Consider the following 23,685-nt stretch of genomic DNA (forward strand, 5'->3'; position numbering starts at 1 on the left):
CTTGTCGCGTGGTAGTAGTCGTAAACTCAATTTAAGAGTCGTTCGTTCTAACGTTTGGTCGTGTGATAGTCCCAAGGTGCTAATAACTGCCTGACGTCTCGATTAGCCCGCGTGACACTGATCTCGTTCGTTGCCTGGCTATAAACTCTCGCGGACAAAAGAAAGAGAAGAACAAGGTCCTCTTTTACTAAGTTTGGTCTTCACAATTTTATTTCGTTATTTCACTACGACAATTGATTTTCCATTGATAAAATAACTAAAAGAAAAACACGAAGGGGAGTGGACGTAAATGATATATATGCTAGCGAATAGTCTGTGCTCAGAGCCACTTTCAGTAGTCCAATATTTGTTGTCTTGTTTATTGCCCAGTAAACATAGCACAGTCCAGGCAGCTCATGGCTCGCTCTTTGATTGGAAAGAAAATGCATAAAGAACTTTCACGTATCAAGTATGTCCTAGAAGACTGAAGGTCTGTAGACCAACTCCGCAAACTGCTGCCACCAAACCATCGTCCCTGAAAAAGAAAGATGTTAAATTCAGTCAGAGATAGCAAATAACGCGTTTATTGACGTGCGCAAATTTATTTGTTATCTGACAGTACCTCTCTCCCCAGACCTCCAAGTCCTGGACGTCGGCAATATCTACGATTTCCACAGCGCGTTGACGGAAAGCAAATGGAACCTTGTGGGATATGAAATAATAAAATTGGTTATTGCTAGCCATAATTTCATCATGTGAAACGATCATTTTACAATTCAGTAAGATCACTGAAATTTAACAGAGCCTCTGCATGAAAGCGAGGTTAAGGTAGTCTGATAGGAAGTAGCAAGATTTGTATTATAACTAATAATATACATGAAGAAATTATTCGATTCTGATTGGCTGAGAGCAGTGCAGTTCAAGTGTAACACCAGTGCAAATTACACATCGTAATTCTGAATTATGATTGGCTGAAAGACAATAGGAAATTTTCTAAGCCAATGATATCACATAAAATGATAAAAATTTTGTGCGGAAACTTTGAAAAAACTTTTCTCGAATGAGAGAAAATGGCTTCAAGAAAGATCTTCAGGCACTTCCTGCACGCGAATTTTTTCATGTTTATATTATTAATAAGTAACCATACGGTTTTTCCTGTTCAATTTGGAATTAATTTGCACTTGTGAGTTTTTCAGAAAGCTGAAATTGCACTCGCCGAAGCGGCTCGTGCAATTTCAGGTTTTTGAAAAACTCACTCGTGCCAATTAATTCCAAATTGAACTCGAAACCGTATGATTATCTATACAAAGTCGACTCTGTCCTCACTTTGATCCAAAGTTCAGATCACTAAGCGCGGAACTGTAAAATAGGTTGGTAGGATTCTGCCTCTGGGAGATAAGAAGTGTTCTATGCAAAGAGAAACACCAAATAGTTCTCGTATTTTCTTCTTTTTCTCCCAAAAGTACTGAAGAAGTCCATGAGTAAGGTGCAGTGGTCCTTCTCTTAGCTACAATCTTGGACAAAATAAATGGAACATCTGGACCACCCCTCCCCCCATTTCAATGATGCCAAAATGGCGCGCTTTTGCTCCTTCGCGCCTTCATCATTACTTTGGGGGGGGTGGGTGGGGGATAATTGTTCCATTATTCTGTCCAAGATTGTAGCTTAACACCCTATTACTTCTATGTTTCCAAAAAAGCACACGAAGGAAACAAAACTGCTAGCGAGTGCAAAAAAAATAAGGAGCAGGGGGAGAGGGTGAGGTGCGGCACCCCCTCCCTACTTCTCTCCATTTTTTCCTCACCCCAGGCGTGTTCCTTCGCTCGCCCGTTTGCTCGCTCGCTTGTTCGATCTCTCCGCCTGGAAAAGGAAGGTTACAGCTGCTACGCAGGCTATGCTACTTCTCACCTGTTCTCTGCTGACCATCTCCCACACAATAAGCTTTTGATCAACGGATGACGAGATCACTAAGCCACTGTTTAGAACCTTTACACCTTAGAAAATAAATGTGACTTTAGGTTAAAACTACCGAAAAGTAAACCATAGTTCATAGAGCGTAGCCAATCACAAAGGACACAGATAATCCAGTGAACCAATCAAAACTCGTAGTAAATACGTGTAGCTGACGCGAAGCGCGGGAAAACGTGTCACTGTGCGAACGAGTCACGATTGGTTTTGGTTTTACTTTCGATCGGATAAAAAAGTGGTGCGAGTTTCTTAAGCTAATCGTGAAGCGTAGTAGTGCAAAACCAATACTTTTCGACACTAGAGCGGTTTCAATTGAGTGTAGTAAAACCAACACTCTGCCAATCTCAAACCGAAGTAAAACCAAACCCAAAACCAATGTAAATGCTTGACTACTTTCGACACTCAATTGCAAAACACTCTACACTAGTATCAAAGAGTTTAGTTTATCCGCACTGCCGTAGCATGGCACGTAAACAGGATCTCTACTCGAGGAGAGATTGAAGAGAAAAGACGGCATGAAAGGAGAGGGTGAGAGTGAAAGAAAAGTAAAGAAAAACCTGATGGAGACCCACTACCAACGGGTTTCCCTCGGGTCGCTTTGGTCGCTCCCTTATCACCCACACTGCCCGATAATCACATACCCAATCAACCCATCTCAGCTTGTGGACCTATTATAAGATCAAAAACATGGGCTTACTAGTCTTGTACGTCTCTGTAATGCCAAGCCAACCAACTATTTAATTCAACTACAGATCGAACAAGTTAACTCAACGGGACAACCCTTGCAAGGTAGTGATGTGACCTCAGGAGGTCTGAAGAGCCAGGTGAAACCGGTCAAACTCGTTTTCAGAAAGAGACAGTCCCAGAAAACAAGTTAAGGGTAGTTTTTGCATCGTTACCTGTTACTGATGACGTATGAGCTGAGGGCTCTGTTACGTCACGAGTCACGTGAACCTTAGTGGTGTCGTGATCGTTGGAGACCAAGTCAAATTCCGCGGCGTAAAGTGCGCTGTCGTCGCCACCGCTGACCATCAAATACTGCCCTGAAACTAAAACAAAAACACTCAAGTAACAATTCTTAAAACGTTAAATGTTGTACAGCAAGTAAAACTTCTATTGTCCGACAAGAAGGCATACCTTTTCCCTTCAACCGAGTGAGTCCATTCGAAAATAAATAAATACATAAATAAATAAATAAATAAATAATAATAACAACAACAAACTTTATTGAGTACTTTTTCATAAAAACTTGAATCTAACATGTATCTGGTAAAAAATCAGAAATTATAATAATAATAATAATAATAATAATAATAAACCACGTTAATACGACTTTTACCCTTGCAAGGACAAGTTTACAAGACAACACTCGCGGAACTTGCACTGGCTTTTGATTGGCTAATAAGTATAGGTGATCATATCAATACCAGTGCAATAAGGGATTTACGCTACCAGTGATATTTGAAAAATTCTCTCAAAATTTGAAAGAATTCTCAAGTGCATTAATGGATTCCACACAAAATCAAATAGTCAATTAAAAATTCACGATATGAAATGGGGAAAGTACAAAAACAATTAGGTTGATATAGAATCTCGTGTTGCTGCGCTGTACTAGTATTATATTGAGAAGTAGAAGTGTGCGCTTATGTAAATGTATGATATGTCGTGTCTGTTCATGAATTATGTACGTTTAAAAAAATTGAACTCTGTTTTTCTTTAAAATGTCTTACCTTGGCATCTCACGAGCGAGATTGCATTGACACCGGACTGGTGAGCTTGAAACACGTGCGTGGGGAAATCAAGGAAGCCTGGCACCAGAGGAAGACAGGAGAAATCACTCTGCTCCACAAACTCTGCATTAAATTGTTGATCATCTCGATCATTTAAGCTGGATGGACCTGGCGTTTCGCTAGTGATGGCAGTCTGTTCATTCCTGTTTGCTACATCTTGTTCCACTGTCAAATGATCAATGGACGCAAATTTTTCCGATTCCGCTGTATCAGTCAAACAACCCTCAGGAAATGTGACGCTTTCATTTTCACTGTTGTCCTGGTGTTTTATAACTGTCACGCTATCAGTTGTTACGCTTTCCTTCACATGACGGGGAGTCACACTCTTCAGAGCTGTGTCACACTTTTCCCAAGAAACATTACCTTCCAAAACAGACTTTTCACTTGATTTATTCACAGCGTCTACCTCACAGACTGTTCGTTTTTCCACAGCAACCTGATTACAACTCTCTCTGTCTGATACATTTTTCATTAATCTGTACTCTCCGCAGATGAAGTAACAATATTCTTTTACATGGTTCAACAACAATGTAGTCACGTCCCAACAAGAAATTCTACCAGCAGTGTCTCCCGCAAACAACATAACCAGCGGTCTACCACTCGTACGAAAATCAATCACGTGACTAACCGCGAGAACACAGCGTTTGAGGTACTGGGACTGGGCCAGAACTAAGAACTTGTTTTGCAGCTCATCAAAGCTGAAAATTCTACGTAGAAAAGGAGAAAAAACAACTTATAAGGATCCTTGGAGAACAGAGATAGACAAGAAACAAAACAAACATGAATCCGTCATAACTAGACTGCAGCATAATTAACTCTAGCAGTTCTAAGACTGATCAACAACAAATTTTTCAATCAATGTCAATAAATAATCTAGGTTAGAGACTACGAGAAATAAAGAATCTAAAAATAATAGGAAAATATCTCAGTCGATGTTGAAAGTTCTTTTTAATTACAGAGAATTCGTATATTAACAATGAGAGTTCACACGCACAGCAAACTTCGGGATTGCTTGCCACCACAAGTTACCGAAACAGCCTGTAAACGGAATCTCTAATAAGAAGAATAGCCAAACGAAAGGCCAGAGAGCTAACCAAATGTGAGCCCTACTTCTTCGGTTCAATTCTCTGGCGGCTTGTGTCTTTTGGCCATTTTCCCCACTTAGGTTTATACTGACCACAGCCTCATCAAAACGTACAATCGTCATCCGATTACATTTTACACAAAACAAAACCACGAGGATTAAACTACTTGAAGTACCAACAATCACGCCAAACGGAATACACCCATATCACAACCTTGAAAGAACTAATTCACCAGGTTAGTCTATTTAGATCCGAAGCAATGTGAACAGCACCAAACACTCACCGAACAAAGCCATCCGAGCATGCTGCCATGACAAAATACAATGATTGACAGCTGTCGATCAGTTCGTTGGCACATAGTGAGGTCAGAGACATAAACCTGATCTCCGACAAGGACTGCAAGTCCTGTTTTTTTCGTCTCCTTCGGTGATTACTGAAGCGGAACAAATATTCGCCCAGGAAAACCATAGGAGATGATGTCATCTTATCACCATGACAACTGTCATTATCGACATCAATGAGTGACAGATCGACGCGCCAGCATTTGAGTGACGCGCGGCCGCCGCCAGAAAAGAGAAGATGGCAATTCCTGTCACTGGAAGTATTGATATTGATTTGTTCGCTCGGCTGGTGTTTTGGCAGAGGACATGCAGTAGCGCTCAAGGCTCGGACACTCGATATATGACCATGCGCAGTGAAAAGACAAACACATGTACCGGTGGAACGGTTAGCTGAAAAAATCTGCGTTAAGGAAACCATTGCCTAAATAATAGGAACACTTCACCTCAACTCTTTCTGTCCCATGCTCAAAACTGGACCCCAGTGTTCTATCTGGACTTCTAAAGTTCTAAGGCTGGCTCCAAAGTGCGCCTGACGCAAAGAAAAAATAACACTACTTCCCGGCTTCAAACGATTAGCACACTCGTCTCTCGGACCGTGAGCGTCACACTGTACACTAGGTTTCTCTCAACTTTGATACATGGCGAGGGGTGAAACTATATCTTTGGTGAAACGTTATTCCAAAGCATTAATGGAAAAATGGAAAAAAAAATGAAGTCAATCGTTTGAATTGTCTAGGACAAAGAGCTTGGAACTATACGAGCGCAGCTAGGTTATTTTGGTTTGTCTTTAGGTGATTGCGTTATCCAATATCATAAAAAACACCTTTAACTATTAAATAAATGGATACAGATCATCAGTTTGATATTGGTGTCTTCACTTCCTGTAGCTAAAACGTCAGTGACATCAGCTACAAAACAAGCCAGAAAATACACAGCTTAATAGGAGATTGAGGTAGTTTAAACGTCAAAGATGCCCGTCAGCATACCTTGATGCCCTGCAAGGGAGTCTATGAAGCACAGACACGTCGCCTCTCGTCCGTGAAAACCTGGCTAAAAATAAACAAACGAACCAGAACGTCAAGAAAACAAACTATTGTGTAATTAAAACATTTCAATTGTATTTTACTTGATGTTCAAAACAGTTACGCAAAACAAAAGTCGATAGCAGATAAATAAGTATAGCCAGATTACCTTCAGTACAGACTTTTTCAACTCACTGGGAAAAACCATTTTGTGCGTGTAAATAATCGAGTCTTTGATAAAGGACAACACTGCTCCAGATATGGAAACTTCCTGAAAATACACGACTAGTTAGCAAATACTGGTATACTCAAAGAGCATATTACTTAGGTTATGTTCACACTTGGTGCCTAAACATGGTGCTTAAGTACGATTCTCACTGAACACTAATGCGAACACACCTTAAGGCTATGTTCACACTTGGTGCCCGAGCACAGTGACCGATTCTCGCTGGGCACTAATGTGTACACACCTTTTTTTCAATTACTCACACCAGAATTCGGGCACAGTGTCCATGCCCGGGTACAAGGTCTCGACCTTGTACTAAGGCACTAAATCGCACTTGGGTCTTTGGAGTACCAAGTGTGAACACAGCCTTAGACTATCACTCCATGCTAGGGTGCTTTATTTCTTATTAGTTATAGCTGCTAATTTGAAAAGAAAAGAAAAGAAAAGAAAAGAAAAGAATGGAGTGCAGCAACGACAGCGATGAAGAAGATGAAAAAATTGTCGTTAGAAATGATTGTAGCGGATTGATGACGATGGTGGTGGTGATGATGCTGATGATGATGACAACGACGAGGATGATGACGACGACGAGGGGGAGGAGGAGGACTGAAGGTGCTAATGAAGTAGTTTGAGATACCTACGATTTTCCTCCATTTACAAACACTGATACTAGTGCAATCACAATCACTCCAAGAGCTGCACTAATATGAATCCTTCACTTGGAAACACCGCGTTGGCTTTGTCAATCAATCAAACGATATTAACACAGGAACTTAACCCATCGATACGAACACCACACAAAAGATAAAAGTTTAACACCTACCGACTGTTCAAGGGCTAAGTCCCAGACTCTGTGAGCTCCACCACACTTCACTCTCCACAAGAGTTCATTGCGCTGCACGCTCCATAAGACGAAATACGCCTGCAGAATGTAAGAGAACAGATCATCACTTCGAAAAGTTAACTTATTTGTTGCACTATCAAATATAATACACCACAAACAGTATATAAAACATCTTACGGAATGGAAGCCAGCAATGAGTAAGTCGCCACTATTGGAGAACAGCAGTCGCTCAACCCAGTCCAAACCTTTGAAGACCTATAGAAATGTGATGAGAGTAAGCCCTGATGTCTGTATCCAGACGCCTGTTTGAGAACAAATCCTGTGATCAAGAAGTACCTTTTTGGTGTCAATAACTTCCAAAGTGTTCTGTATTCTGAGCTGTCTGTAGACTCCATCTCTACCGGCTGAATACATGGTGTTATTATGAAGAGACAGGTTACTCACTCCTGCTTTGCCGTGAATCAGAGGAAGGGAATGTACTGGACCGCTCGACTGAGAGAGAATGATAAGAATAATAAAAATACAGAAAAAAAACCCACTTCTTTTAAGTCAACAGACCATATTCGTATTCTTGGGTTTTGGCCTGGAACTAGCTTGCAACGGAGGCTAATGCGGGGAGTCTTTTCAAATGAAAATAACTTTTATCTCTTCTTTAAAGGGACACAGTCAGCTTTGGGACCGCGCTAACCTGGACACTAGTTTTCTCACTTTGAAAAAAGTTCACCTCAACCTGAAATCAAAGTACATCCGCTTCAATCTTCACAGTGTTTTGCTTGATTTTCAATCGTTTACTGAATAGCCTGTTTTTGAGTGTGCTTTTGCTCATTCTATGATGCTATTTTTATCATATTTGGCTAAAAACAGTATGGATCGCGTCTCTGTGATATGCAAATTAGCTATGAAATAACATCTAATGCGCATGTGCTCCAGCTGACTCTGTCCCTTTAAACATTCCCCCGCATGAGCCTCCATTGCAAGCTAGTTCCAGTCCAATACCGAGAATACGATCAGTATGCCCTATTAACTGACAGATTACACCAGAATTGAAGATTCTAGAATTTCTGAACTTGGTAGAGAAGGTGCCCTTGGCGAATCCTCTTTGACAAGTTGCGTTTCCAATTCTCTTTCCCTTGACAGCATTACAGCACTCCACAAGTTGCCACCTAAAATTATGGCCAACAGGACATGTTGCTTAGCGATCCCACAAATGAAAACAGCATTCGAGATGTTATTCCACCTGATAAGCTTCTTTTCTCCTCAGTCACGAATTTCATGTCTTAGTTGGCAGTGTTTGGAGCAATGTACGTGGAAATGGAACTATTAGATTTTTTGAAAGTGGTAAAAGTTCAATCGAGGCCTTACACTACTGTAAAATGACGTTAAAATCGTTTAAAAAATTCCAAGCTTTCGCCGATCTACGGCATCATCAGGGATAAGAAAAAATATTCCGCGTATTCTTATCCCTGATGATGCCGTAGATCGGCGAAAGCTTGGAATTTTTTAAACGATTTTAACGTCATTTTACTGTACTGTAAGGCCTCAATTGAACTTTTACCACTTTCATTCAAAATGCTACTGAAGGACAACATCCAACGATTAGATTTTTTGTTTTAAGCGATGGCTTGTTAACTTAGTACACCTGCTTTTAACACTCACCATCGATTTCGGAAATAAAATGTTTTCAAGTGCTTTTCCACGTCATTGAAAACTACCCCTGTTTGTCTTTTCTGCGACAACTTTGAGAATAAATACATTATGTAAAAATTTAAACTATCCTTGAAGCACAGAAAACAACTTGCCTCTTGAGAAGAGCCAGTCGCGTTTTTAGGATCAAACAGATGCAACGATCCTTTCCTATCCCCACATACTACTACAACGGAGTCTTTAGTCCAACTTTCTCTGCCAGAAGTCTCTTTCACTGAAGGGTCTAAGAAAATTTCTATGGCTGATGCCCAACGCTGTTTGGATGGAGGCAAGATGAAGGAGCACAGTGGAGTAACATCAAATGTTGGTTGTGCTGGCTGTCCTTCATTGTGGCTGATATTCCACCAAGTGATTTGTCCGTCTGGCCCACAGGAAAAAAGATGCTGAGGAGAATGCAGCTGGCTCCAGAGAAGATTGTGAACTTTGCCTGAGTAGGCCTGACGTTCTACACTGGGATGACTGAAATCTATTGGGAGAAGAAAATGTGAGTGACTATTGGGCACTACTAGTGTAAACTAACCAATTTCGTTTGTGGTGCATGCCCAGTTTCCAGGTACATATAAGATTTTCAATGTCATTTTCCCATCAGAAGTACAACTAAGTTTTCTTTACACCATTTTCACAATATCTGATCATGATACCACACATTCATAGCGACTATGTGGGCTCTCTGAAACCTCTTTTACTTACTGGTATACCAAAAGGTAAAGTGGTATAGAGTGACAAGACTACCACAAGAGTGATAGTAGGGTCAGGCCACAGCAACACTCACAGGGATATGGTCAACATGACGGAAATTACCACATCTCCTTATGATTTTGGGAACACACCGATGTTGGTAAATCTTGTTGTTACCTGAACACATGCCTACCCTAAAGGATAAAAGGAAGCTAATCCCCTGGATTTTCCACAATCAATACATAAAAATTGCTGGAGGTTACCACTCACCTACGCCTTGCAGTTTGATTTTTCCTTTTAAATTTCCAAATGCAATTATCTTATGACAAGGAGACAAAGCCAACACACTGTATGAAGAGTACTCTGCATCTTTGCACAACAGTGTCCACTGATCCTCAGGATTTGAAGAGCTTCTGTTATGACTTGAAGATGAGACATCTTGGTTTCCCACAATCTTACTTGTAAGCCAAGTATACTTGTATAGACAACTTTGTATAAAAGAGAAGATGTGTTGTCAAGGGGGAATCCAGATACAAACAAGCTTACAGTAGCAGTAATGAATATTCCACCCACCGATCCATACATAGGTTGGTTGGCTGGTGGGTTTTGATTGTTCATTTGTTCTTTCATTTGCTAGATCATTTGTTTGTTTACATATCTGTCTGTTAAGGGCAGTGAAGAGTATCGAGTGCCAAAATGTAAATATTGGGGGGTGGGGGTGAGATAAGCCTTAAAGAGAAGTAGCAGGGAAGGAAGGGACCCCCCAAAAATCATTCTACTCATTACTCCAAAGATCCTCTACACTAATTTCAAATACATAACATAGATTAATTTTCAATCAATTGTTGTAAAATTGAAACCAAAGGAATCACTGTCTGTGGCCAATTACAAGAGGCATGTCAGACAATAGAGTGAACCAATCAATCATAAAGTTAATACACTGAGCCACTGCAAAGAGTGGAGAATGTTTTTGACCAGCTCACAACTGGTTTGGGTATTATTTCTGATTGAAAAAGGATGTGACACAAGTTTTTTAAACCAATCTAGACTGTAGAAATGCAAAATCTAAACAAATGCAAATTATTCTCAACACACAAAGTGCATGGTCCCATAAGCTTAAAGCTTTAATCTTTACGGAGGATAAATAAAGTCTTGATTTTTTTAACTTGAGTTATGAATCCCAAGAATTTCTAAACTGCAGCCAAAACTCACCCTTCATTTGTCATGACCAACAAGTTTGCTTGGTCGAGAAGACTAACAAATCTTGGATAATCCTCTGTTTTAGTTTTCTTTGTGTCTATTTGGTTCCAAGCTCTGGTGTTTGAGGATGGAAGGCATGCTTCTCTCTTGGTGCTTGTGCTGCAGTGATCAGGACTTGATAATGGCCAGAGTCTGATACTTCCATCTCCACCACCCGTAGCTATCAGATTTTCACTTTGGTTCACTGCGAGACTCCAGATATTGCGACCTGAAAAAATCAAATAATCATGTGTAAAAAATCATTGAAAAGTAATTAGACATTGTTTTCAAAGTACAATCTTACCTTACAGCTACGTGACAGTTCTAATAAGATTAAGAAACTTAAGCATAGACGTTTTGAACAGATGGTCATAAACTGGTCAAATTTTCTCTTCTTTGGGACATACATGTATAATTTAACAAATTTTCCTCTAAAAGGTTGAGCTGTAAAAGCTACGATGTGAGCTTTCCAACTCATTAGTGGGAGGTGAAAAGGTACCAGAAGCAAGAACATGCTAGACTTTCAGTTGACATGCGTGGTTCAGAAACGTCTGTGCTTGTCATGATGAGGACGTTCACAATGTGTAGTTCCAGAAATTATCCATAACTCCCCCACGAAAGGGATTTTTTCTAAGCTCCCACCCTCCCCCACCCCACTGGAAATTCCAATTAAGCTTCAAACATATCTTTATTTTTCTGGTTTTACAGAAACCCCCCCCCCCCCCCATCCCCCAGAAATTCCAGTCCCTTCTGTGGGGGGAGTGTGGATATTTTCTGGATCAGCATGATGCTTTAACGAAGGTATTAGGGGTATAGACACAGTCTGGCCAAGATGTACCACATACAGGGCTCGACTTCCAGGGAAAAAACTTGGTGTTAGCTGGCCCCTAAGTTATCAGATTTAGTCACCAGCAAAATTATTTCAGTGAAAAGCATGAAAAGTTAGTTGCCACTGAAAAAAATTGGCTGCATTGGCAACCCCAGCAGTCGTAATGTCAAGCTCTGAGATGTACAATGTTATCACTAGTTAGAGTTGGTCATCCACCCACCAGTTGGGATTCTGAACACATTTGAAGCAACATAAAATGAAAATTAATTGAAGTGTACACTTAAGATTCCCCAAGTTATGAAGAATGCACCAATACTGTGACAAAAATTGTTGCAGGATAATACCACTGGCGCACAATCTTGAGACTAGAACAATCATTGCTTAGCTATTAGGTTTAGAAAACTTATATATTAGGCAAATATTTCTTCAGGATTGTAGATACCATACGAAGTTGAAAATAAAATTCACAAAAAAATAGATTACAGCAGTTATCAATCACACGTGACCTTCCGCGAATGGCCGTTGAAAAACCCGACAAACATCCTCATTTATAGATTTCAAGGACTATTTAATGCCAATGTATTTAGTGAGCTAGCCATACATACTGAAAGTAAAATGATAATTTTTATGAGTGGACCACTGCAAGGTTTCACTTTTTCAATTAAATATTGCATACAGTCAGCAAGGGGCCAGAGATGATTGACGTCTACTAAAACTTAGGTTTTGTCAAGGCGTTTTTGCACTGAAGGTCACTTGTGATTGATAACCGCTGTAATACAAAAATTATCTTGACTAAATAATAATATTATACTACATAGTTCAATACCTGTATGTCCTTTGTGAGTCTTAACAACATTTCCATCATAGTTCCATACATTGCAAACCAAGTCCTCTCCTATGCTTACAAAACATGTCTCCAATAATTTTGCATCCCAAACTCGTGCTGCATGCCCATAAACAACAAGCAAAGGCTCCACAAAGCCATTTGATTCAAATTTTGATACATTAGTAACTTTCCATAATCGTATGCTCCTGTCATCTGATACTGAACTTAAAAGTGTTCCTGACCTGTTGAAGTTTAATGAAAAAATAACACCTTCATGGCCTGTAAGCCTCTGAAGAACAGGAGTTCTGTTATTTTCATCCTTTTTCCCTTGCACTTTCCAAAGGAGAACTTGATTAAACACAGTCCCAGAAGCAACGATTAAATGGTCTAAATGAGATCCAAAGAATCGAGCAGAATATCTTAAGAGTAACAACCGTTTGTTTAAGAAAAAAACATGTATCACATGAAGACATGGAATTTATGACGGGCTGAAGAATAAATCTACCCCCAAAAAACAAGACTTGAAATTTAACCAAGGACTTCACTAGCATCTGGCATGGAATACCAATTTAGTCATGGAAATCCTACAAAGGGTTTGATTTAACTTGTTTTTAATTTCTGTTAATAGTAAAATGCCCTGTTCTATATTCTGTCATCCACCTCCTGTGCTCCATTAATCCCCTCTTCTCCATTAGGACCTTTTTCAAGAGATTTTGATAAAATAATACAATCATGTACACCTTTTATGGTCATGTGGTTAATTAGAAGGCTTGTAAAAAGATACAATATGCAGAGTTCTTCACATTGTGCAACTAACTGTTTCACACTACTCTCCCAGTCCCAGCACCAAATAGCATTGTGAGCTGTTGCTATAGCAATGCATCTTGGGACTTCATCATCATATAGCCAATGAGCATCCCAGATCAGATCAGCAAAAGCTTCAATGTCTGATGCTGCCTCGACACTGTGGAGAGAGGAGTAGCTTACTAGGCTACAAGGACTACAGATGGGTTAAGGTGGCTGATGCCTACATGTATATCAGTAACTGATATAGTGCTAAAGTGTTGCTGCTAGAATATTGGAATCAAACAAATACCCCATTAATTATTGTTTGTAAACAAACACAGTATGCCATAACAGGCTACCATAGCAATAGTTTAAACCAGTAAAACATGAGGTTATATTTTTGCTCTGTATTCACTTAAAATTCAGCAATGACCTTGATGATCCCAATTTTCATCAACAAATAACGATCAACAGATAACCTGTTGCAAAGTTTCAAAACAATTTCCAAAGAAGGTGCAGCACAACATCACTTTTTTTTTGTAAACCAGAAGTTCATGCAACCAGAAGCTCATGAGCACCAGTAACTTCTGTGGTTCTATTTCATTTGATAGCTAAGCTTGCTTCTATTGCTACAACAGTCAAAAAAAGAAAGTATGACCGAATTAACTCTCTCCTACTTACCTGATACTAGAGTTCAAAGAATCCTTTGGTAGCTTGACAACTCTTATGACCTTTTGCCCAAATATTATCACCAAGTTTTTGTGCTTGTGTTCAACTTTACAAAGATAAAGACAAATTTTTTAGAGCAAGTAAAATATAATAACATCCATTTTCTTACTTTTTCCACTGAGTAGAAAGTCTATTTAAAGAATAACCATTAAAATATCGCATCTGCATGTGTAGTCTGGACACATCCAAAGATTACAAAATCAATATAAATCAGGTATAAGTCAGTGCATAGTAATTATCCATTTCATATTTTGCAGATGGTAAATGTCACACTCAAAATATGCATAAATGTGAGGTCTGTGGGGAAGTGGCGCACCTATTGATCTACAGTGCTAGGATTGATGATCTGTGACTGTCCGACTGCACTTGCATTATTTCTTAATACTCTTGCCCTAGATTGGGTGTCAGCTACTCCCAGGGGTTTCACTGATGTTTTCACAGGTAGCAAAATGTTTTTAAATGAACTTCTTATTAAAGTGCTACTGAAAATTATGACATTTTCATACTCTCTTTTATTAGCCCAATCTATAGTTTCAAACATGCTTAAAATAATGGTGAACTTTATTTCTGTCAAATTCTAATGGAAAGTGCTTTTTTTAGCTGCTGAAATCTACTCTTTGGAGCAAAACTGTACCCAGGCTCTGGAACCGAGTTTAAGGACCTTGTGACGTCACTGGCTGTATTCACGCAAGAAGCACCACAGATTCTCTCTCGTTTTCACTTCATTTATTCAAGTTCATTCTTCATATTGTCAATACCTACCAGTTTTCTACCTTGTAATTTCTGTCCAGCCTTGACAGGAAATAGAGGGTGTCAAAGAGTGTAGATTCACCAAAATGAATGCTACAGATTAGAACAGCTCAGTATACTTTTCGAACATCTTGAGTACTCGATTGAAGATTTCAAAGATGAGTGTGGCAACTTTTATATCACGTCCTGAAGCCTAAACACCATATTTCGTCGTCTGTTTTCAGCCTGGTTCTGAAATTTGGATTCTCATGTTTATCTAAGGCCTATTAACAAGGTTTGAATGTATCCTCAGCAAGTTTACTGCATTAAAAGCGATAAGCACACCAGCCATCCGCACAATCACAAAGTTATTAACGGTCCACAAGCTTTGAGTCGAATACTTCTTTGCACACAGAGGACATCTTTTTATGATACTAATAAATGAGAGTTGTTGTGGTAGACAAAATGTATCTTTGAAAATTGTGATCAACAGCAGGGTTTGCTTTATCGCCGCATACATATCAATGTAAACAAAGCAGGAATTTCGCTTCTCCTTTACACGTATCTCCCAATTGCAATATTTCACAGCTAATAGAGTACTTTGAGTTCTTTAGCACATACTTATGTCTATGATCTTCATTTAATAGTATCCAAGTTCAAAGCAATTCGTTAAAATGTCACTAGGTTACACTCCTTTCAAAGGTTTATTGAGCAGAATTTGAACTAATTTGCTTATATGACCTTTCGCTGCCGACATTGTCACGCTTTCTCTTGTTTCCTGAAGACATACATGTACCTGTAGGGTCATGGTAGCTTAGTTTATCTTTATAGTTTTAAATTCGCTCCCTCCATACAAAAGAAGAGGGTTTCTTAAATTGCTGCTGTTGTGATAACTTGTAGGAGGTAACAGATACAACTGCACTAAAGGTCACTGTAGCACAATCTCGTCCGCGGTGAAACTCACAAAGTGTTCGGTTTCCTCGAAGTGAGGCGACTCGAAAACTCGAAGCATTGTTGCTGCGGTTCACGCAGCAGCACTCCGGATAATATTTTCAAAAGCTGCTTCCTCTTGTTTTCATGTCTTTTTTTATTCTATAAGTGTAGATATTGTTTAATCAAGTGCTGGTCATTTCACCAAGCGTCCCGATCATTTTGCGATTTAAGAACTTGCACTCGTTTGCTTGCTTACATGAAATATCCTGCAAATATCCAATTAAATAGACTGAAAAGCCCCAGGATCAACTCTCCACCTCTTCATGTCTAAGGCTACTGTTATTATCTGCTTTACAGCTCTGAGATGTTTTTCGGGAGGCTTCGAATGTATTCTCTTCTCCCATAATCACTCTAAAATTTCAGCGTGGCATGAGAGTAATACAACCAATGACGTCACTAGGCTGTTTTGGCTGTGCCAAGATGGCCGCCAATTTTGGGCTTAACCAGCCAACTTCGAATGGCTGAAAAAGCAGTTTTCACTTACCATATGCAAAAAAAAAGTCCTCAGTGTTTCCAAGTAAGGTTGAAACTTTATTACTAACCAAAAATCTCACATACAAAAATTTCGTTTCAGTAGCACTTTAAGAAAATCTTTCCCCTAGACGGTCAAACCAAGTGATCAAAATCATCCTCACAGCTGGTCAAATTGCCTGGTGCCCAACCCTTAATGAAAGCTCTGTACTTAACTACATGTTACCCCTTCCCCCTCCCCAGCATCTCATGTCAGACTACCCTGCAGAAGTAGTCAATGTTTCCAGTAATACACACCGCCATCAGATGGCTTTTTCTGGAACATCTTGCACTCTGCACTCATTCATATCTCTGCATATGACCCACCTCTTATTCCATGTATCCTTGATCTTTGCAAAAGGTATCTCTCATTTAGCAAAGCACCCTTTGATACTGAATATATACCAAGAAATGGTCCGTTTCCTGATGATATAAATTAAAAACGACAGATTTAACACACCATCTCAACATAAAAATTGCTTGTTGGAGAAGAGATAGTAACTGGAAACAACCAGTGATTTTTGGTTGAAGTGAAAAGTGGTAATTACAACAACCATGTGTGCACCGGGTTACACCAGGTTAAGCTTATTTCTCACCTGAAAGAAGCACGTCTGAACCCAAAAACTCGACACTCGTGACTGGGGAAATCAGGTTTTTCTTCTCCCATTCCCAATCTCTAACAATTGTCATTTTTCCAGGCACTCGACAGGAGAAAAACTTGTGTGATTTTCATCAAGGAATAGAAAGTGCTTCCGCCATGTTGAATTTCTTCGACCCAGTCTCACGCAAACGCTAATACCCTATTTGTTCGGGTCGGGTCGGTCGGGGGCGGAGACGGTGGCGGGGGGTGGGGTGGTGGGAGGTCGTCCCCGGTCATGTCTCCATCTCGCGATCCATACACAATATATTCGTATTTTTTTCAGGAATTTTATTTCATGTACATCTTTTTGATTACAACCTCAACTTTTGAAAGTTATCGCTTCCTCGGCTGAGTCCAAGCCTGGCGTCAATTATCAGATTATAAGACATTTATTAGCATTACATGTATTGTCAAAGATCAGTTCATATATTTCAGCAGAGAAAGAAAAATTTCAATATTCTTTTTTTGACCCTTTTATTTGCTCTAGGATCGTATGTCCGTGTGTTACCTGTTAAGTTTACGGCCGCGATTGACCTGGTACTGCACGAAGCATACAATGTAAACAATGTAAACAATATAACACTGAAGAATATTAGATAATTTGCATGTCATCAAACACGACGGTATGAGAGCTAAAAGGTTACTGAAGTCAGCTAACTCGGCCAGCGCTTATGTCTTTACAAGGTGAGTTAAGTTCAACTGAAAAATAACAAAAGGAGAAAGGATATTAGCTAAAAGGATAAATTTCATTGGACATGTCGAGACCTAACTCGTTCCGGCTGGTGAACCGATGTGCCACATACCAAAATTGATCTGTTCCGAAATAATGTCATAAATTTGATCCTCTGACTAAATACACTAGTCAGTTTCTGGTAACATACATGGTCACGAAACGACATCTGTAGGTGGTAGCTATTCTTGCACTCATTCTGGGGAACGCGCAGAGGGCTGGTTGCTGTTGCTTTCGTTACCTGATTATTGCGTGACGCTAGTAAAATTAGCAATTTCAAAGGCATGGAAAGTCGATAATGGAATCTATCCTTGTACATCCTTCCCTCGTCAAATTGTGATTTGTAGTTCCTCTGCCGTCTCTCACGATTTAAATAATGTGCTCAAAGGGTGAACGTGTAGAATGATGCAAATATTAGACCGCGAGATCGGGATAAATAATCACCGCTGATTACCCAAACAATGTTCCAGAATGTTATGCGTGTGGGCGGGTCGAGCATTATCTGATGTGTTAATTGACCTCTTGACTATTTTGACATAAGAAATCAGCTTTAAATATTTCACGATCTACTAATTGGTTTGTGTCACACATACCGTGTACAAACATCGCTGAACCGAAAACAAACATCGATATGTTTCTGTCATTTTTGGATAGCTCTTCCCTGCTATTTACCTGTTTGATAGCAGCCATAGTTGTGATCTTTACGCTGACTATTTTTAGGTTCTTTTCGAGAAGAAAGGTGGGTGAGTTGGACAAGAAATACGTTCTTATCACGGGCTGCGACTCGGGTTTCGGTCAAGAAACCGCCATTACATTGGACAAGATGGGGATTGGTGTGTTGGCGACTTGTTTAACGAAAGAAGGAGAGCAGAGTTTGAAAGCTGCGACAAGCGACAGATTGAAAACTTTCCAGTTAGATGTTACTAATTCAGAGCAGATTAAAACCCTCTACGAGCTAGTAAAGGAACAACTGCCCTCGGATCAAGGTAACGTATGCTAAACATTCTTTGCAAAAAACTGTAGGACCGCAACGCGTACATATATTCGCCTTGCGCGTTGTTTTTCCCTAGATTTTGAAAAGGAACCGCGCAGCAAATAAACAGAAGTAAAGAACACCAAATTATTACGAATCCGGAAATTTGTAGGAACTGTTAGCAGGGTCAGAGGAATGTCATTTGTTAATTAGTTCGTTGTATTGAATAATCTTGTTTATCCCCCTCTCATCTGGGGAACGGGAAGAAGAGAGACCCTGGGCACGAGCTTGCATCCTTGCAACGGAATTGATACTTGCAACAAATTCTTCCATAGATCGACTGCGGAGGCCTTGCCAACAAGTATACCCACAGAGAACTTTGAAAGCTAAGATCAGTGTATCGTTTCTTCCCAACAATCTCTGCCTTCCCTTTAGTCGTCCATGTCATTTGCAATTTCTTTACAGTCCTTATGGGATTTTTCTTTGGTACGACCAAGAAAATCAAGGGAAAAGATAAACCATAAGGAAGAGCAAGGATCTCAGTTGGCTCGACTGGAAGTTGTTTCCATCCTTTTTCTTCTCCCATTAGCCCTTTATGCAGTCGTCACGCAATGCTTCTCGTTTTGGGGAGGAGGGTTGCGTGACGACCGGAGAAACGGCTTTATATGAGACTAGTTCCCCAGCGCACGTTTTCAGTGCGTTTCAATGCTTTATCCTTTATCGTTCCACCATTGACAGCAACAACTGCGCGCACGAAGAATAACTGTAAGTGGAAGAATCAACAGTTGCTTTTTAACTCAGCACAATTACTCCGGTCATTTATTCAGGTCTGTGGGGACTAGTAAACAATGCCGGAATTACTCTAATTGGACCAATAGAGTGGATCCCGCTGGAAAAGTCCAAACGCATTGCTGACGTTAATCTGTGGGGGATGATTGACGTCACAAAAACCTTCCTGCCGCTCGTCAAGAAGGCCCGGGGACGAGTAGTAAACTTATCGAGTATGTTAGGTAAGTGTAAAATAATTTCTTTCATTTTTGGCACTAGAACCATGAATACTGGACACTTTTAGTGCATTTTTCTAATGGCTTTGGAATGGAGGCTATCCATATCGACAAAATTATTTTAGCATTTTTTTCACTGTTAAAGCGATAATCGTTTACATTATAAGATCTCTCATTCTGTAGTCAATAAAATATACAAAAAATGTAAAGTATTCGCTGTTCGAGTGGCCCCAATATAACGGACACTCACCTTTTCTGTTTGTTAAACCAGCTTTCATGTTTCAACGATGCCCACAGATTGAGCACGTGTTGATGACTGATGGCATTTTTTCTCATTTCTGTCTTCTACTAAAGTTGAAGTCGACAAAACGCTCCAGCGCGTTCGGTGACAAAATGAAATTACAAAAGTCGTTTCAAATTTTGTTTCTTGAATCTTTTCCTAGACAATGTTTCGTGCAACGTGTTTAGCAGCTTGTGAACAGGTTCTCTAGTTGAGGATGGGGCGAAGAGAGACCGGGAAGAAAGAGGAGAGAAGAGAGAGGAGGGAAGAAAGAATAGGTGCCACCGCTCCAATCGCCTCTCTCCCCCCCGGTCCCTTAACCCCCCACTCGGCCACTTCACTCTCAGCCAGTTCTTTTGCAGCCCTTCCAGGCGCGGTCAAGCCCTTCTAGCCGGAGTCTACTCACGGGCCACGTGTCTAGCACTTTTGTTGTGATGCAAGTGGCCAACGCAATCCTAACTTCTGAACAAGCAAACAACCACAATTCCTGCAAGTTAGCTAACAATTCAGTTTCGAAAGTAAGTTTACGAGACATCATATACCAAACATAAAATACTTTCGCATTTTTACAGGTCGTGTTTCACTGCCTAACCTCTCTTGCTACTGCGTCACCAAATATGGAGTACAAGCATTTTCCGATGCTTTGAGACGGGAAATGGCCCCGTGGCGAGTACAAGTCAGTATTATCGAACCGGGTTTGTTCAAAACTACCATAGCAAATGAAGATCGGAATATCCAAGTAATGCAGGAATTGTGGGATGGCCTCAGTCCAGAGTTAAAAGAGGAGTATGGAGAGAGAAAACTAAATCGAAGTAAGATTTTATATTGAGAACATTAAATCTACAAGAATGACTTCATTGTCAATTCGTGTAAACGCAGTGTCTTTGACGAAACACGGTTCCTCTTATATGGCGAACTTTCTATAAGGCGAGTATCCCCTGCAGCTGCTCCAGCTGTTTATTTTAAGAGGTGTCCACCTGAGAACATTGAGTCTGTACCATTGATAATGCGTCCACACTATACCGCTTTCAACTCGTTTAAACGCACTTTGTTTGACGAAACACGCTTTCCTCTATATAGTATATTCTCTTTAAGGTGAGGGCGAGAAAACGCGACGTACTAAGAAAAAAAGAGGGGGTGGTGGGCAGCTCGTGGTCTACGATCAATGGACTAAGAAAGAGATGAGCTTTTCCTAGTGCAGTGGCCTGCTCCACGCGTTCGACTAATCGGGAGCTGCGGGGAAAACGGCGAGAGAAACAAAGTAGGGGAGTGGTTTGGTCTTCCGTACTCTTAGCAACGAGCGAAGGGTTTCTTGCCTGCTGGTCGCGCAAACATTGGGGCAAAAACACAAAATCGACGGAAAAAGCTGTTTCATTCGTACGGGAACTCCCTGGAAGACTGCCATATAAAAAGATCGGGGATGCCCTTCGTCTCGCTTAGGGGCGTAAATCAACGATTTTGGCCTCACTTAGGGTTTTAAAGACGAAACGCCACTATTAATTCTTGGCCGACAAAATATCTTTAAATGTGCACTCAGACAAATGATAATAAAAAAACGCCGTCATTTCTCTTTTTATTAGCATCTTTTAGGGCTCAAACAAAGCTCGAGCCACGCCTAGATTGGTCTCTTCAATTTTAGGAGTTAAATTCAAATTTTCCGAAGAGCACCCCTGACCTTTTCACATGGGAGTCCACCCTCGGGAGGCAGGAGAGGGGGCAGGGACACATGCTACGCATGTTACAGCACCCATCTCCAATTTTTTCTCTGGTCGATTTTTTCCTCTAACCGAACGTCTACAAAAGGCTAGTAATTTAATATCAAACGCGCTGAATGAATGAAATGTTTTCATTATGGTTCAGGTAATTAGCCATCTGATTGGAACAATTTTCATCCTCAAACATGGTTCATTTGCGATCAGACCAACCACGTATCAGCTTAACACAGTATCTGGTGGCTTTCCTGAGCTAACACGGCACTGCTCAAGTTTGGTAATTGTTCTTCCTTTTCTCCCTCTACAGTTAAAAAGGGAATTAGCAAATCTTCCAGGACAGCCTCTTCAGACACTTCCAAAGTGGTGGACGCTGTAATCGATGCCTTGATTTCCCAGCGACCTCAAACTCGCTATCTCGTTGGCCTGGATGCAAAAGTGTCCATCTTCATTTCATTTTTGCCCACTTTCATCGCTGATTACCTTTTCCGGAAAAGTATTAACGTTAAAAGATAACGTGTATTAAATGGAGTTATGAGCCTATTTCTTTAAGTAATTGTTGTTGTTGTTTTGAGACTTTTCTAACTCCCACGATTCACTGATCATTAAGTGTCCCGTGTCCCGCAAGAAAAATTTCCTCGGAAGCCATACAATAAATCCTTTATTGACTAAGCTTGTTCGGTCAATATGGCTGGATATTGGCCTCGTTCTTTTTTGGCGTGTTAATGGACCTCGACTCCGTCTCGGTCCGTAAACATGCAAAAAAGAACGTGGCCAATATCCAGCCATCTTGACCTCGCGCTTGGTCGATAACCCAGAATGTAATGCACTCTATCTTTATAGGAACACATATTAAATTCATTCAAAAATGCTACCACAAATTATGCTTACTACGTGATTTGTAGTGCCCCTGCCGTTCGTGTCGCCAGCGGTCAATCGCGAGCGTGCTCCTTTGCCAGCGTTTCTTCGTTATTTTCATTGTTTAATCTGCACTTGAAATCAAAGGAGAAGAGAGTCGGAGACCTGCAACGCGTCTGCCATCTTGGAAATTTCGTCTAAGCTCAATAGACCAATTTCGATATATTAAAATTCAGCTTAACACAATAGACCTAAGCACGAGGCTCTGGAGAGTGAACCCTTCAAACTCTGTAGTTTCTCCCCAGAGCCTCGTCCTGAGGTCTATTGTTTTAGGCTGAATGTTAATATATTGAAATTGGTCTATTTATTAATGAACTTGAATGAATGAATATATATGAAATTTTGGGCTTTAAAATTTTCATGTCCCCATTGATTTTATAGGTGGTCAGTAGGGGGCCAATGGGTGAACGTGTAGAATGATACAAATTGAACCATGAGATCGAGGTTAATAATCACCGCTGAACGGCGTTGACAAAACCAGGATCGGACCGGATCACGGATCGGATCAAGGATAGAAATTCAAAATTCAAAATTTTGTTAAGCAAATTACACTAGAGTGACTACTGTGAGCAGAACGTTTTATTTAATTCAGGTGTGATATTCCTTTATTCTTTTATAATATCAAGCTAACTGGGAGCTGGTCACAGATGAATTTTTTTCAGGCTGTTGGGTTTTGATTACGATGATCAATCATGTCTTCATATCTTTCTCCGCAGTTCAACTATATGATATTTCGTATATTCACTTACACTCTTCACCATCTACGGGTATATTACGAACTCACAATGTGACCAACTCCCAGTTGGCTTGATAGCTCAGTTGGTAGAGCGCTGCACCGGTATCGCAGAGGTCATGGGTTCAAGACCCGTTCAGGCCTGAATTTTTTTTCAGGCTTTAATTTCACAACTGCTTAAGTTGTGTGTATAATTGCGATGATCAATCATGTCTTCATATCTTTCTCTGCAGTTCAGATAAGTGATATTTCGTTTATTCACTTGAATCAAAGGTAAACTGTCATAAAACGAGTCAGCATGGTAATAATAGGACGAACGTATGAATCGAAACACAAAAACTAAAAACACTAAAAAAAATTAAACACCTGATGATTTCAAACAATTTCCGTTTTTGAGACAAGTCTATACTTTTACAAGAT

The 23,685-nt window shown here is 40.2% G+C and overlaps 2 protein-coding genes across 3 annotated transcripts; one reads left to right on the top strand and one right to left on the bottom strand.

Annotated features, from left to right (window-relative positions):
- Positions 1-179: 179 nt before the first annotated feature.
- Positions 180-17,111, bottom strand: LOC145478339 (tRNA (34-2'-O)-methyltransferase regulator WDR6-like). The gene is made up of 20 exons (XM_081456327.1): positions 16,875-17,111; positions 16,606-16,701; positions 13,999-14,092; positions 13,316-13,495; positions 12,532-12,950; positions 10,850-11,105; positions 9,908-10,125; positions 9,055-9,425; positions 7,592-7,747; positions 7,433-7,510; positions 7,235-7,333; positions 6,355-6,456; positions 6,150-6,213; positions 6,012-6,071; positions 5,106-5,553; positions 3,678-4,444; positions 2,847-2,996; positions 1,888-1,973; positions 602-681; positions 180-514 (listed from the first exon to the last, which is right to left on the bottom strand). The coding sequence occupies exons 1-20, from the start codon at positions 16,966-16,968 to the stop codon at positions 445-447; spliced, it is 3,888 nt and encodes a 1,295-aa protein (XP_081312453.1). The 5' UTR covers positions 16,969-17,111; the 3' UTR covers positions 180-444.
- A 3-nt stretch (positions 17,112-17,114) lies between these two features.
- On the top strand, positions 17,115-23,685 carry LOC145478356 (retinol dehydrogenase 7-like). Of its 2 annotated transcripts, XM_081456361.1 has the most exons (5): positions 17,115-17,602; positions 18,369-18,634; positions 19,449-19,631; positions 20,478-20,717; positions 21,925-23,685. In XM_081456361.1, the coding sequence occupies exons 1-5, from the start codon at positions 17,544-17,546 to the stop codon at positions 22,128-22,130; spliced, it is 954 nt and encodes a 317-aa protein (XP_081312487.1). In that variant the 5' UTR covers positions 17,115-17,543; the 3' UTR covers positions 22,131-23,685. The 2 variants fall into 2 exon arrangements, with proteins under 2 accessions (XP_081312487.1, XP_081312486.1); XM_081456360.1 differs by having other exon boundaries at positions 17,573-18,634.

The sequence above is a fragment of the Orbicella franksi genome, chromosome 2, assembly GCF_964199315.1.
Source record: "Orbicella franksi chromosome 2, jaOrbFran1.1, whole genome shotgun sequence".
NCBI lineage: Eukaryota > Metazoa > Cnidaria > Anthozoa > Scleractinia > Merulinidae > Orbicella > Orbicella franksi.